At 44.7% G+C, this 15,871-nt stretch overlaps 1 protein-coding gene and 1 pseudogene across 1 annotated transcript in view; both read left to right on the top strand.

Moving 5' to 3' along the window:
- Positions 1 to 472: 472 nt before the first annotated feature.
- The window catches only part of Rsph4a (radial spoke head component 4A), a 16,162-nt gene continuing 763 nt past the window's right edge, over positions 473 to 15,871 (top strand). The window contains exons 1-5 of the mRNA NM_001107629.2: positions 473 to 1,294; positions 3,825 to 4,059; positions 8,552 to 9,289; positions 13,547 to 13,682; positions 14,387 to 14,504. Coding sequence (NP_001101099.2) covers positions 612 to 1,294; positions 3,825 to 4,059; positions 8,552 to 9,289; positions 13,547 to 13,682; positions 14,387 to 14,504 — 1,910 coding nt within the window. The 5' untranslated portion in view covers positions 473 to 611. The remainder of the gene's footprint in view (positions 1,295 to 3,824; positions 4,060 to 8,551; positions 9,290 to 13,546; positions 13,683 to 14,386; positions 14,505 to 15,871) is intronic.
- Positions 10,459 to 13,540, top strand: Kars1-ps1 (lysyl-tRNA synthetase 1, pseudogene 1; annotated as a pseudogene).

Consider the following 15,871-nt stretch of genomic DNA (forward strand, 5'->3'; position numbering starts at 1 on the left):
CCCAATAAATAAAAAGATTATTTAAAATTTTTTAATTGTTTTTATGTATATTAGTACACTATCTGCATGTACACCTGCATGCCAGAAGAGGACATCAGATCCCATTACAGATGGTTGTGAGCCACCATGTGGTTGCTGGGATTTGAACTCAGGACTTCAGGAAGAGCAGCCATTGCTCTTAACCCCTGAGCCACACTTCATAGACATACTTCATATCCATAACCTGGATCGAGCTGTCATACCCTTAAAGACCTCCAACAGCGGATCACAGTTCCACTTTTGCTCTCACCTTGCAAGTCTTGGGTTCCCAAAACGAAACAAAGTAAAACAAAACAAAAAACCCGAAAGGGTCGGGTTCGGATTGGCTGAGCTAGGAAGAGGGACAGAGACTTCACCAAATCACAAAACCAGTCTCCTCCCTAAAATCCTAGCAACAGGTCTGTTTGATTTTCCGTGGAGACTGCCAGCCTGGGGTTGTTATGGAAACAGGACGCTTGCAACCTGTGGAGGCAGGTCGATCCAGAAATTGATCACTTAGATCTCAACAAAGCCCGGTGTTGCTTTCTTCCATATCCGCACGCTCCCTTCAGAGGAATTTTTTTTTGACACTTATGGAAAATTCTACCTCTCTGAAACAAGAAAAGGAAAATCAAGAGCCAGAGGGAGCAGAGAGATCATGGCAAGGAGAGTCCGAAGTTTCTCCCCCGGATCCTGCTCTCGCATCACCTGAGTACCGGGAAGAGGAGCAAAGGTCAGACACCGAACCCTCACCCAAAAGGAGCCCCTCTTGGGGCAGCCAGCCTAGAGCCAGCCTGTCTCTGGGACACCTCACCGCTGGACTAGGAGTGTCATCCTCCCCTCCCCCACCTCCTCTGGAGTTTCATTCCACGCCTCTCCAAACTACAACTACTCAGGATCCTGTGACTGCATCACACGCAGAGAGGGCCCCTAGTGGGATTACTGACACCGGGACGCCTTATTCTGATCCTTGGGAACCATCTTCTGCTGCAAGAAAATCAACTTCTCACTACACAAGCCACACAGAGGAAAGTGCCTTCCCGCTGTCACAGCCACCCCACCCTGACCTGGGTGGGAGAAGGGATGCCGCCTGGAACAAGCCCAAGTACAAAGGGCTGAGATTTGACCTTTTACAAGAGGAAGACTCAAACAGTAACTGTGATCCAGACCAGCCTGAGGTTGGTGCCAGCGAAGCAGCCCCCAGTATGCTTGAGGTGGCCGTCCAGAATGCAAAAGCCTACCTGCTGAGTACCAGCAGCAAGTCTGGCTTAAACCTGTAAGTGTCTCGAGGGGGTGAGGTGGGGTGACGACGTGGAGCCGGAGCAGAGTCAGGTGACTATTTCTGTGAAAATATGTTGGAAGCGAAAGAAAATTGAATGTGAAAGGAATACATTTGGAAAAGAAAGTTACTGGGTGTGTGTGTGGGGGGGGGGACTTTTAATTCCAGGCCACAGTAGGGAGCCGGCAAGCTATAGACCAGCCAGGTATGCACAGCAAGTTCCAGGTCACCCAGGGAAACACAGTGGGACCCTATATAAATTTAAGTAGTAGAATAGACAGACAGACAGACAGACAGACAGATAGACAGACAGACAGACAAAAAGGAGGAAAAATAAAATACAAAGGAAGTAAATTAGGGAGATAACTGCATTTAACACTTAAAACTGAGCCCCTGGTGATGATTCTCTTAGGTCTTTGTAGACCCTAGTCACACAGTTTTTTTGTTTGTTTGGCTTTTGTTTGGAGGGGCGGGGTTATTCTTCTGTTGTTTGTTTTGCTTACTCTTGACTTGGGAGGAATTGTAAAGTCATGAGATCTAAGCTCCCAGCATGTTGGTACATTGTATAGTTGACTATAGTGATAGCATGTGTCCTTGTAACCATTCGAGGACTTGTGTGGCTTGAGTGCTGTGGTGCCCTCCCATCCTCGTTTTCTTAAGACTGCCCTAAGATTTGAGCACTGAAAGTTCTACATGAAACAGAAAACCTGGCTACTTTTAAAACATGCTAGGTCTTTGTCTTAACATGCGATAACAAACCATCCAGGTATGTTCTTGACATCCGTTGCGGCTTTAACATGAGAGCTCGTGATAGTGTAACTTTCTAGAAATTCTCGCTCCAAACAACTGAACGGTGTGACTGGGGTCTTCAAAGACCTAAAACCTGGTGCTTGAGAAAGACTGTCTCTTATGAACCGTGCAATTAATTGGTGGGAGGCTAAATGAAGTTCTACTAATTTAGTTGTGAAATAAAACAGAGCAAAATGCTACAATCACCACTCCAGAGGAAGGCCACACATCTAAGAATATTTGCGCAGCACCAATTGGCCTTGGTGGAGGCAAAATAAAAGGTCACAAAGTTGGGTGGTAGAGGAGGGGCATGATGGATCTGGGAAGAGCTGGGAGAGGGAAGGTGAATGATCAAACACATGTAAAATCCTCCAAGAACTAACAAAAATAGTTTAAAAGGTGGGTGGAGTAAATGTATGTGAGTAGATGGCAAATGAAATGCGTTCTTTGGGGGCCTAAAAACATTGAAGCAAGTCGTTGTTTTCAAAATATGATGTAGGAGCTGGAGAGAGGGCTCAGTGGTTAGGAACACTAGCTGCTCTTGCAGATCAGGATTCGGTAGGCAGCACCCACATGCTCTGTCAACTCCAGTTCCAGGGGGTACAAGGGTACAATAACTTCTGGCCTCAGGAACCAGCATGCAAATGTTACACACACACACACACACACACACACACACACACACACACACACACACACACACACACACGGAAATGCAAAGGAAAACACTCACATAGATTAAATAGATAATTAAAAAAAAAATGTAACAGGAGCTGGAGAGATGGCCCTGCAGTCCTGAGTGTGTACTGCTCTTTTACAGGACTGGAGTTTGGTTTCCAGCACCTGTATCAGGCAACTCACAAGCAATTACGTCACGGATTCCAGGAGATCTGGCATGTTCTAGTCTCCGTGGGCACTTGCTTTCACTGCGCATATCCACATGCATGGACGTAACTGGAAAGAAAGATTTTAAAATACATAAGAGGGTTGGGACGTGGCTCTTAAAAAGTTAGCAGGATTTGGAGATCTAGTTATATTTGGTGTGGGCAAGGATGGGGAACAAAAAAGAATTTAAGGTAAGAGTAGAAACTGTTCACCAGGGGCTGGAGAGATGGCTCAGCGGTTAAGAGCACTGACTGCTCTTCCAGAGGTCCTGAGTTCAATTCCCAGCAACCACATGGTGGCTCACAACCATCTGTCATGAGATCTGGTGCCCTCTTCTGGCCTACAGTCACATATGCAGGCATAATGCTGTACATAAAATAAATAAATATTAAAAAAAAAAACCAAAACAACAACAACAACAAAAAAAACCTGTTCACCACTGATGGCATATAGCTTATAGCTAAGAGACTCCATTTTCAGAGCTGACATGTGGAAGTAATGATGTGGACTGTGTATCGTGTTGCTGTGTTTTCCTCTACTAGCCTAAATACCCACATCATAGAGGAGGATTTACTTAAGCAAATTATAGGTTCTATCTGGAGCGACAGACAATACCTTCACTTCAATTCTCTTAAGAGTTCAAAAGTTTTTTTTTTTTTTTTTGGTTCTTTTTTTCGGAGCTGGGGACCGAACCCAGGGCCTTGCGCTTCCTAGGTAAGCGCTCTACCACTGAGCTAAATCCCCAGCCCCGAGTTCAAAAGTTTTAACTGCCCTAAAACCCAACTGGAATTGTGTGAAATCCTTGTTAAGTGCTCATGATGTATATGTTGTCTGGAATTTTCTGTTTGCATAGATATGATCATCTTTCTAAAGTGTTGACCAAGATACTAGATGAGCGTCCTGTGGATGCTGTTGACGTCGTTGAGAATATAAGCCAGGATGTGAAAATGTCACATTTTGATAAAAAATTAGACACCCTCCACAATGAAAACGAGATGCTTCCAGCGTATGAGCTAGCAGAGACACAGAAGGCCCTTTTCCTGCAGGGACATTTGGAAGGAGCTGATTCAGAATTGGAGGAGGAAATTGTAAGTGGTTACCAACTATCCCAGTGCTATTAACGGGAATCTCAGAGATGGGTGGGGTTTGCTTCATGAACACGCCATGTCTAAAGCTCTGTGGACGGTAATAAGTGATGACCAACAAGACGCTACGAATGAACACTGGCATCTCAAGGGTAGATGGAATTTTCTTCCTAAGCTTACCAACTGTTTTAAAGCTCTGTAAATGGTGTCTGAGTCAGATTTTTCTGACATCCCTTCCAGCCTTTTATAATCAATACACTTCGCAATAATCATATAGCAACTTCTCTGTCAATAAGTGATACTTTTTTTTTTCTTGAAATTTTATGGGACCTTGGCCATATATGTCTGTGATTTTCTAAAAAGTCACTAATAGGTGCATAATTCAATATGACATCCATTCTGCCTGAGTCACTGATCTATTGCTGTGAAGAGACATTGTGAACAAGACAACTCTCAGAAAGGCAAACATTTAATAGGGGCTGGCTTACAGGTTCAGAAGTTTAATCCATTATCATCATAGCAGGAAGCATGGCAGCGTGCAGGTAGACACGGTGATAGAGGAGCCAATAGTTTTATATCTTGATCTGAAGGCAGCCATAATAGGGGACTTGCATATAGTTTTGGAGTTTAGGTCTATTATCATCATGATGGGGAGTGTGGTAGCAGCAGATAAAAACTCTCTCCTGAGCCACAGGCAAGGAGAGCCTGGGCCTGGCATGGACTTTTGAAACTTCAAAGTCCACCGCCAGTGACACATTTTCTCAAACTAGTCGACACGTCCCAATCCTTCTAATCCTTTCAAAGAGTTTCATGCCCTGGTGACTAAGCATTTAAATATAGATATCTATAGGGACCATTCCTATTTCAAACCACCACACACGCCTTATTCAGTGAGTACTTAATAAGAAGGTATAAACCCATGTCTGCTCCCAGACATTTCAACAGTAAGAAATGTAAATAAATTATTTTCATTGATATCAAGAAACTGGCCTCCCAAAACATAACAAAATGTGTGTGCATGTATGTGTGTGTGCGAGTGCGTGTGTGTGTGCATGTGTGAGTGCGTGTGCATTTGCGTGTGCATGTGTGTGTGCGTGCATGTGTGTATGTGCATGTGTGTGTGCGTGTGCGTGCGTGCGTGTGCGCGTGCATGTGCATGTGTGTGCGTGTGTGTGTGTGTGCGCACACGCGTGCGTGTATTTGAGGGTGGGGATGAGAACCTACTATAGAAGGAAGTGCTATGCAATGAGGTGGAAAACCTTGTGTGTTGGATGGATGGGGGAGCACCTTCTTAGAGGCAAAGTGGAGGGGGAGGGGAAGGGAGACCTGGAAGGGGGACAGCATTTTAAATGTAAATAAATAAGATAATTAATTTTTAAAAGGTGGATTTAAAACAAACAGCAAGAAACCCTTGTGTGTTTAGGGTGATGGCTCTATAAACAACAAACCTGCTGTAGAGAAAAGCCTTACTTAAAAGTAGACACAGTGAGCACATGACAGAGTATGCTTTAGTTCCAGCATGGGCCAGAGGCAGAGGCAGGAGCCTGAGGAGACCGGAGGCAGAGGAGGCAGAGGGGGCAGAGGAGGAGAGGAGGAGAGGAGGAGAGGGGGCAGAGGGGGCAGAGGAGGAGAGGAGGAGAGGGGGCAGAGGGGACAGAGGAGGAGAAGAGGAGAGGGGGCAGAGGGGGCAGAGGAGGAGAGGAGGAGAGGGGGCAGAGGGGGCAGAGGAGGAGAGGGGGCAGAGGGGGCAGAGGAGGAGAGGGGGCAGAGGAGGAGAGGGGGCAGAGGAGGAGAGGGGGCAGAGGGGGCAGAGGAGGAGAGGAGGAGAGGGGGCAGAGGAGGAGAGGGGGCAGAGGAGGAGAGGGGGCAGAGGGGGCAGAGGAGGAGAGGAGGAGAGGGGGCAGAGGGGGCAGAGGAGGAGAGGAGGAGAGGAGGCAAAGGAGGAGAGGAGGCAGAGAGGCAGAGGGGGCAGAGGAGGCAGAGGAGGAGAGGGGGCAGAGGAGGAGAGGGGGCAGAGGAGGAGAGGGGGCAGAGGAGGAGAGGGGGCAGAGGAGGAGAGGGGGCAGAGGAGGAGAGGGGGCAGAGGAGGAGAGGGGGCAGAGGGGGCAGAGGAGGAGAGGAGGCAGAGGAGGAGAGGGGGCAGAGGAGGAGAGGGGGCAGAGGAGGCAGAGGAGGCAGAGGAGGCAAAGGAGGCAGAGGAGGAGAGGGGGCAGAGGAGGAGAGGAGGCAGAGGAGGAGAGGGGGCAGAGGAGGAGAGGGGGCAGTGGAGGAGAGGGGGCAGAGGAGGCAGAGGTGGGGAAGTCTGTATGCGTCCCAGGCCAGCCTGGCTTACATAGTGAGCATCCTGCTAGCGATGGATTCACAGTGAAATTCTTTCCTGAAAGTGGAGGTAGAAAGCTGTCGAGAAGGCTCAGTGGTTGTGAGCACTGACTACACTTTCAGAGGACATGGGCCTGATGCCAAGCTCCCTCCTGGAGGCTCTCGATCAGAACTCCATGTCCGGGCAATCTAACATGCTGCACAGACATACAGGCCGTCTACATACCCATACCCATAAAACTAAGATTAACGTTAAAACAATTTAAAGTAAACATAGTTTTGGATACTGGGTATTTGGGAGGCTATGTCATCTGGGTTTGAAAAGATTTGCTTTATGATACTTGGAAGACCAACTCGCTGAATGAAATTTCTTCAAATGTGTTAGTGTAAAGTGACACATGGCTGCAGTTCAAAATTTTAGATTAAGTTGCACGTTTTCTTTTAAGTTAAGTACAAAACTTAAACATTCTTTTTCTGTGGTAACCTCCATTTGTCTTGATATTTAAATATAGGAAAAGGGCTCCCAGCTGTCTAAGGCAGCTTCAGGGTCTGCACCCCAATCTAAGGAGCTGACTGAGACGTAAGCCATTTTGGATCTGGAGCTCTTGAGCATATTTCTAGAATCTTCCAAATAAAGGGTCAGGTCAGCAACCATGGGACATAAGGGCTGAGCTATGAGATGAAGAGTACAGCTTCCCCTCAGGGGCCAGCAAGAGGGTAAAGGCTCCTGCGGCCATGCCTAAAGGCCTCGCCCGGTTCAGTCTCTGAATCTGCATGCTAAGGGCAGAACCAACTCCAGAAAGCCGTCTTTTGACCTCCAGAGCTGTGCTTTGGACCCTATGGTGCTGTAGATAAGTACACAGGGCCAAGAGCAAGTGACACCCTACATGCCGAGGAAAGAATTTTACAACCCTATGTCACAGGGGAGGACTTTAGAGGGTGTGGTATTAGCCACGCCAGGTGGGTTTCAGTCCCAGCACTTGGAGGCAGGCAGAGCTTTATAAATTCGAGGTCACCCTGGTCTACATAGTTGAGTTCTAGGCCAGTGAGAGCTACATTCTAAGTAAGACTTTGTCTTAGAAAGAAAAAAATAAAAACCAAAAATCAAAACAAAACAAACACAACCCCCCCAATATCTTTATATTTATTTTGAGTCCACAGTGAGGAAAATATAAAGAATAGCACATCATTTGTCAGAATAATAAGTATTCTCAACTGCTCTAGCCTGTGAGTTACGACTGGGAAGGACCTTGCTTCAGTGTGGCTTTTGCTCTTGTAAATGTTACTCCGTTGTCTGTTAGGCACTATGCGTTCCTTTTCCTGTATTTCTTTTATGGAATTGTGTTTGTCCTGAGTATTTCTTTTTTTTTTTTAAGATTTATTTATTTATTATATATAGGTACACTGTAGCTGTCTTCAGACACACCAGAAGAGGGCATCGGATCTCTTTACAGATGGTTGTGAGCCACCATGTGGTTGCTGGGAATTGAACTCAGGACCTCTGGAAGAGCAGTGGGGTGCTCTTAACCACTGAGCCATCTGTCCAGCCCTGTCCTGAGTATTTCAATTGTTATTTACTACAATGTCAAACACTCCCCAAAATATTTTCCTTTTTTACCTTCACTTCAGCTTCCGGGTTGCTATATAGATTGTTATTTACCTGACATATATGTAACACCATGAATTTTATACTTAGCTTTAATAGTATAACATAAATGTATATACACACATCTATATGTGATTCTATATTTATTTCAGCATCAGTCACTTACTTTAGATGAAAAAATATTGATTTTTTTTTAATCCGTACAGACTCACTATAAGGCTGGCTTGGAACCTGCTATTTAGGCCATGTTGGTTTCAGACTCACAAAGATCTCTCTGCTCTGCCTCCTGAGGGCTGGGCTCAGACTGTGAAGGGCCTTGCCTGGTTTGAATTCTTATCTTTAGCAATTGTTAAGTTCTTTCTAAGAGTCCCATAAAAACTGTCATGTCAATGAGTACAGTACACAATTGGTGTAAGAAGTTATTTATATTCTTGAGGGAAGAGCTGAAGTTTGGGGATTAACACAATTCAGGGCATATCATGGAAGAAACTAGGGCTAGAATCAAGATAGGAAACAGGCGAACATTCCTCTTATGAGTAAAACTTTAACTGTGGCTATTTGTTTTCCTAGGCAGAAAGCTCTCTGCCCAATGTGATGGAATCGGCTTATTATTTCGAGCAAGCTGGAGTCGGTTTGGGAACAGATGAGACTTATCGAATATTTCTTGCCCTCAAGCAACTTACTGACACACACCCAATCCAAAGATGCCGCTTCTGGGGCAAGATCTTGGGGCTGGAAATGAACTACATTGTTGCCGAGGTGGAATTTCGTGACGGCGAAGACGAAGAGGAGGTGGAAGAGGAAGGGATAGCTGAAGAGAGGGACAATGGAGGAAGTGAAGCCGGTGACAGCGAGGAAGATGAATTACCGAAGCCCTTGTACAAGGCCCCACAGGCTATACCTAAGGAAGAGAGTAGAACTGGTGCCAACAAGTATGTCTATTTCGTTTGCAGTGAGCCTGGGAGGCCGTGGGTAAGGTTGCCATCAGTTACACCCGCGCAAATTGTCACTGCAAGAAAAATCAAGAAGTTTTTCACGGGGCGACTAGACGCAGCCATCGTAAGCTACCCACCCTTCCCAGGGAATGAGAGCAATTACTTAAGAGCACAAATTGCCCGCATTTCGGCAGGGACGCACGTCAGCCCTCTGGGATTCTATCAGTTTGGTGAAGAGGAAGGAGAGGAAGAGGAGGTGGAAGGTGGTCGGGACAGCTATGAGGAAAACTCTGACTTTGAAGGCATCCAAGTGATTGACCTGGTGGAGTCTCTCTCCAACTGGGTTCATCACGCGCAGTACATTCTTCCTCAGGTAATGGCGCCTTCAGGAAGTACACAGACACACTTCAGGGGGGGTCTAAAATGCTTATGCTTATGTTTTAAATATTGGTGTGTATTAACTTTGTCAAGAGTTTTTTTTTTTTTTTTTAAAGATTTATTCATTTATTATATATAAGCACACTGTAGCTGTCTTCAGACACTCCAGAAGAGGGCATCAGATCTCATTACAGATGGTTGTGAGCCACCATGTGGTTGCTGGGAATTGAACTCAGGACCTCTGGAAGAGCAGTCGGTGCTCTTAACCACTGAGCCATCTCTCTAGCCCAATAGTTTTTATTCTACTCTATGAAACATTTATGTAAGAAACACTAAAACATTATGGCAGAAACAAAAACCAGTTTCGCACAGTGGTTATACAGACCTCCTTGTGCTAAATACACTACGTGTAATCAGTCACGTGACACACGGATTCATTCCTCACCACAACCCAATGAGGGCAGCAGCACCCCCTCTATTTTTATGCTGAGGGGTCTGAGGCAGATTGTTGGGAGAAGTGGTAATGTGATTTTAGCTCATTCACGATAGCGTGAGATGTGAGACAAAGGACTCGGAGGCCATTACCCTGAAACATCTGCTCCCCTCCTCCATCACAGGGAGAAAATCGTCGTCCCAAATCCATATAGATAAAAGCTGCTTCTGAACGCTCCAAGCAAGAGTTATTATCAGAGAAGTTAGAACTCCAATCTTATCCCGTTTAAAATTTTGTTACTGGGGTTGGGGATTTAGCTCAGTGGTAGAGCGCTTACCTAGGAAGCACAAGGCCCTGGGTTCGGTCCCCAGCTCCGAAAAAAAAGAACCACAAAAAAAAAAAAAATAAAATAAAATTTTGTTACTGATAATTAGCATGGGAAGGGGGTGCAAGAGAAGGTAATGGGCTAATATTATCAAAATACATTATATAACTGTATGAAAACATCACAATGAAACATTACTTTGTTCAGTTGTTAAATGCTAATAAAAATAAATACTAAAGAAAGTACCGTGAAGGCCAGATATGTACCATTATTAACCATTTAACTGGAGTTATCATGGCAATGACTCAAAACCATTTATTTTTTTTTCTTTTTTCTTTTTTTTTTTCGGAGCTGGGGACCGAACCCAGGGCCTTGCACTTGCTAGGCAAGTGCTCTACCACTGAGCTAAATTCCCAACCCCCAAAACCATTTATATTTTAGGAATATTCTATAAATAATTAAGTATGCGAACTGGACATCAGTTTTCATCTGATACGAGTACATTCTACTCTTCTAGAAGACCCAAGTTTGGTTCCTGATATCCCTGTCAGACACCGCATTGCTTTTGGCTTTTAACTCCAGCTTCAGAATATTTGATATCTTCTTCTGACTTCCATGAACACCTGCACACATGTCACACACACACACACACACACACACACACAGAGAGAGAGAGAGAGAGAGAGAGAGAGAGAGAGAGACCCGCACGCGTGCGCCAAACCTTTAAAGAAGAGGAAGTTATAATATTTTTGAAACATGGTCTGATTACGTATCTGTGACTAGACTGGTACTTGCTATGTAGCTCAAACTAACCTTGAACTAAGAGATCTGCCTGCCTCTGCCTCCGGAATACTGGAATTAAGTGTGTGTACCACAATGCCTGACCATAACGATGGGATTTTAAAATGTTAAATGATGGGTTGGGGATTTAGCTCAATGGGTTGGGAATTTAGCTCAGTGGTAGAGCGCTTGCCTAGCAAGCACAAGGCCCTGGGTTTGGTCCCCAGCTCCGAAAAAAAAAAAAAAAAAAAAAAAAAGAACCAAAAAAAATGTTAAATAGTCTGAAAACCTTTCTGATGATTTCTAATCCAAAGTAACATATCAATAGAATCAATTAGAACATTTCAAAAGAAATGAAAAAACATGAGTGGGGAAGATGGTCACACTGCAGGAGAGTGAAGAGGCATCTGAAAGCTGAGAAGAGACTGGCAGAGAAAGAGGCCAAGCAGAAAGGGCTCAGTGAGAAACAGCTAAGCCAGACTACCGCTGCTGCCACCACCAAGCACACTGCTCACGATGGTCTGGAAGCTGAGGAGGAGACTCTGGACCCAAGTCAATACTACAAGACCTGAAGTCAAGCAGTCCAGCAGCTGAAAGTCAGTGGGGAGGACTTGCACCCACACACGTTCCACGTGGACACCTCACCCACTCAGTTCATTCAAGAATATAGTCACCTCAGCCTGGGGTCCACCTGACTGACGTCACCTTAAAAGTGGCAGGTCGAATCCACACCAAGAGAGCGTCTAGGGGAATGCTCATCTTCTATGACCTTGGAGGAGAGGAGGGTCAAGTTACAAGTCGTGGCCAACTCCAAGAATTATAAATCAGAGGCTAAAAAACTGCACTGGGGAGAGGTAACTGGAGTTGAGGGGAATCCTGGAAGAGCCTTCTCTCTTTCCCATCATCCCCCAGGAGATCACACTCCTGTCCCCCTGCTTACACTTGCTGCCTCATCTTCACTTTGGCCTCAAAGGCAAGGAAACAAGGTATCGTCCGAGATACTTGGACTTGATACTGAAAGGCTCTGTGAGGCAGAAATTTATCATCCACTCCGAGACCGTCACATACATAAAAGTTTCTTGGATGAGCTGGGATTCCTAGAGATCAAAACTCCCTTGATGCACATCATCCCCAGGGAAGCTGTGGCCACAATGAGCTGGACATGAGCTTACATACGAGAATTGCTCCAGAGCTCTACCATAAGATGCTGGTGGGTGGTGACATTGACTGGGTTTATGAAATCGGGTGCCAGTTCTGGAACAAAGGGCTCGATTTGACTCACATTCCTGAGTTCACCACCTGTGAGTTCTACATGGCCTTTGCCAACTCTCATGACCTCATGGGAAGATGTTGTCAGGGGTGGTGAAAAGCACTACAGGCAGTTACGAGATCACCTACCACCCAGATGGGCCAGAAGACCAAGCCTGAGGTGGACTTCACAAACCCTTCCAAAGAAACAGCATGGTAGAAGACCTTGAGAAAGTCCGAGGTGGGAAGCTGCCAGAAACCAGTCTGGAGAAACTCGGAAAATTCTTGATGGTATTTGTGTTGCCAAAGCTGCGGAATGCCCCCCCCCCCCACCTCGGACCACAGCCAGGCTCCTTGATAAGCTTGTTGAAGAGTTCCTCAGAGTGACATGCGTCAGTCCTCAAATTCATCTGTGACCACCCGCAAATCATGAGTCATTTGGCCGAGCGGCACCACTCCATTTCTTTACCTTTTTTTTTTTTTTTCCGGAGCTGGGGACCAAACCCAGGGCCTTGTGCTTGCTAGGCAAGCGCTCTACCGCTGAGAGCTACCACTCCCCAAACCCTCAGCGGCACCGCTCTAAAGAGGGTCTAACTGGGTGCTTTGAGCTGCTTGTCCTGAAGAAGGAAGTGTATGACGCCTAAACGACAGTTGTTTGAAGAACAGGCCAAGGTCAAGGCTACTGTGATGATGAGGCCATGTTCACAGATGAGGACTTCTGTACTGCCCTGGACTATGGGCTGCCCCCAACAGCTGGCTGGGGCATGGGCGAGTACTGATAGAACCACCATGTTTCTCACAGATTCCAGCAGTATCAAGGAAATACTTCTCTTTCCTGCCATGAAGCCTGAAGACGAGAAGGAAACTGCGTCAGCCACCGAGACCCCAGGAAGGAGAAGACCCATGCAGCTATGGTGTCTGCACTTCAGCAGATCTGGTCTGAGGGAGGGATTCCTGTGTGGCACCGTCCATCTGGCCACTGCAGTCCAACCACCACAGGAGAGAATTAGAGAATTTCATTTTATTCCCTGTTACCAAAGGAATCATTTCTCTTAAAAAAAAAAGAAATGAAAGATGTATTTTTGAAAATCTTTTATTTCATTCATATAAAGAATTACAAACTATTAAAATGTATCACTAACATTTCCACTAATTTTGTCCTCATTTTAAAGCATTCATAGACCTTCAAGTTGTATAACTCCAAGAAATAGAAAAAAAAATTTTTAAATAACTAGTATATGTTTGTTGTTTTTCCTGTAGTAACCTAGATATAGAATCAATACTTGGCAAAAGCATAGAGAAGGAATAAGCTGTGCGTGATGGCAAAGCAGGGAGAATATATAAAGTGACCCCGTGTCAGAATAGTTGACCCATTTCTCCCACAGAAAAACCTCATCTTGATAGCTGTGAACGAATATGAACATTATGAGAATTAATACATCAAAACTTGCAACATTTATCTCCAGGGTCGCTGTAATTGGTTCAACCCTACACAAAAAGATGAAGAGGAAGAGGAAGAAGATGAAGAAAAGGGGGAAGAGCCTGACTACGTAGAGCAGGAAGTGGGGCCTCCTCTTTTGACACCAATCTCTGAAGACCTAGGTAAATTCACATGACTGTTAACGAGGGACTTGTAAACTATATGTCACACACATTGTGTAGTAAATTAAATATACCGCCATTGGAGACTCAAAAGAAGTGGGCAGAGAGGTAGGTCTCATCCTTCTCTCCTTCATGGGTTCTAGAAGGTTGAGAGTGAAGAATGCTTTGGCCACACTAACATGCCTTGCAGGGGGCTGAGGGAGTCATGCACAGGCAAAAATATATGGGCTGTAACTAACTAGAAAGGCTGGCACCATTCTTGTCCTGTATTCTGTATACACACATAGCATAGCTACAGTAAAATAATACAAGAGGTCTGTACTTGTTTCTGTATTTCTTCCTATATTGTTTTGCTTACAACTCATTACTCTCTTTCACAGTAATGAATTGCCTTTCCTTGGTTATCATACTCTTCCCCCTGACTACCCAAACCTTTTCTTCAGTAAAATCTTTGTTGCAAAAATTTTATGCATATTTGATACACGCTTATATATAACACATATGCACATATATGTGTACTACATGTGCATGCTTAAATTATATTGATCCAGAATATTCATAAAGTTCTCTTGATTTTATAGCAAGCTGTTTTTAATTTTTTATAGCAAATGTTGATTGCTTCATATTTATAAAAATCATCTCAGTTATCAGTAGATTCTTGTCTATTTAAGAGTTAAGTTTGTAAATTTTTCATTGGGTTCCAGAGATTCAGAATATACCCTCTTGGACGACACGGCTGTCCTCAAATCTCGTTCCACAGTACGCCATCGCTGTCCTTCGATCCAATCTTTGGCCTGGAGCATATGCCTTTTCCAACGGCAAGTAAGTATCTGGCCTCTTAAAAAGTCATTGGTAACCAAACTCAACAGCTTACACCTTGGTCGTGGGCAAAACCAGTGCAAGCTTCACCAGGACATAAAAGTGGAAAAGGGTTTATTTACCCACAGCAGGTAAGCAGAACATCAAAATCCTTTTCCCTGGTCAAAGGACAGAAGAAGGAAAGCTTTGTTCAGGGAGTCATTTCTTCATCCAGGGCAGGCACACTCCCGAGTGTACTGGGTTGTAAGCAGGACATTCACAACCATGTTCAACTTGCAGACATAATCAAAGGAGCAGAGAAAACACAGGTCGAGCAAGTTTAACTGAAGGTCACACATCATATGACTTACAATTTAAATCCTAGACAGAAATGACTAGGCCTGGTCAACTTGCATCATAAACTTTAGATTGACACAAAGGACATTTTGAAAGTACATTAATATATGCATTTGGCTTTGAAGTGCTTGCCTAGCTTAGTGTCTGGCAATTTTTGTAATTATTTAGGCTCTGGAAATAGTTATCACAGGACTGGTAAGCCAAGTTTACCTCATCTTTGGCATGTTAGATATATATCGTATGATTTATTTAAATGGCTTCTGTCATACAGGAAAGCATGGAATCCAGAGCTAGAGTGATTCAAGGTTGCACCCTTTCATCTGAATTATCCCATTTGCCTACAATGGGCATGATTTTACACTGACTTACTTCATTAGTGCTCTGAGAGTTTAGGGTACAGTTGAATTAGATATTTTGGTTGAGCATTTTGGTAAGAGTTACTTAAAATATGCTTTATTTATGCTGTCACTTTCAAGGGAATTAGGCTCAACAGACGACTAAATATTCCTTTATCCCTTACTGAGAAAGAATATCGTTCCGTTTGTTTAGTTTCTGTTTCTTTCTTAGTGTCAGAAAGCTCAACTGAGTTGGTGGGAGCTGAGCCGCCATGATTAGTTAGACTGGCTATTAAAACAAGCCTCATGCTCTGGACTTGGTTGGTCAACGTGAAAGGGTGGGGGTGTAGAAAACTGGGTTGGACGGATGGGGGGTGGTGGAAGGAATTGTAAGGAGAGGAACAATATGATGAAATCTATGAAAGCTCACACAAAGTCAGAAGTGAAAGCCAAGCTTTTAGTTATTTACCATGACAGCATGAGGAAGGGAAAAGTTTGACTTTTGTTCTCTTCTCAGGATCAGATTCGAAGAGCTGTGTGTGTCATCATGAGGTCACCTTTTTGAGAGGGAATCCCATGAGAAAGGCTCAGGAAGTTCTATGAGGGTGTGGGGGATGGGACTGTGGGGAGGACGGGGCTTTAGCCTGAGATAGACACTAAGGATGAAGGCTCTTGTTAGGAATGCACATGTTAAGAAGA

The sequence above is a fragment of the Rattus norvegicus genome, chromosome 20 (assembly GCF_036323735.1).
Source record: "Rattus norvegicus strain BN/NHsdMcwi chromosome 20, GRCr8, whole genome shotgun sequence".
NCBI lineage: Eukaryota > Metazoa > Chordata > Mammalia > Rodentia > Muridae > Rattus > Rattus norvegicus.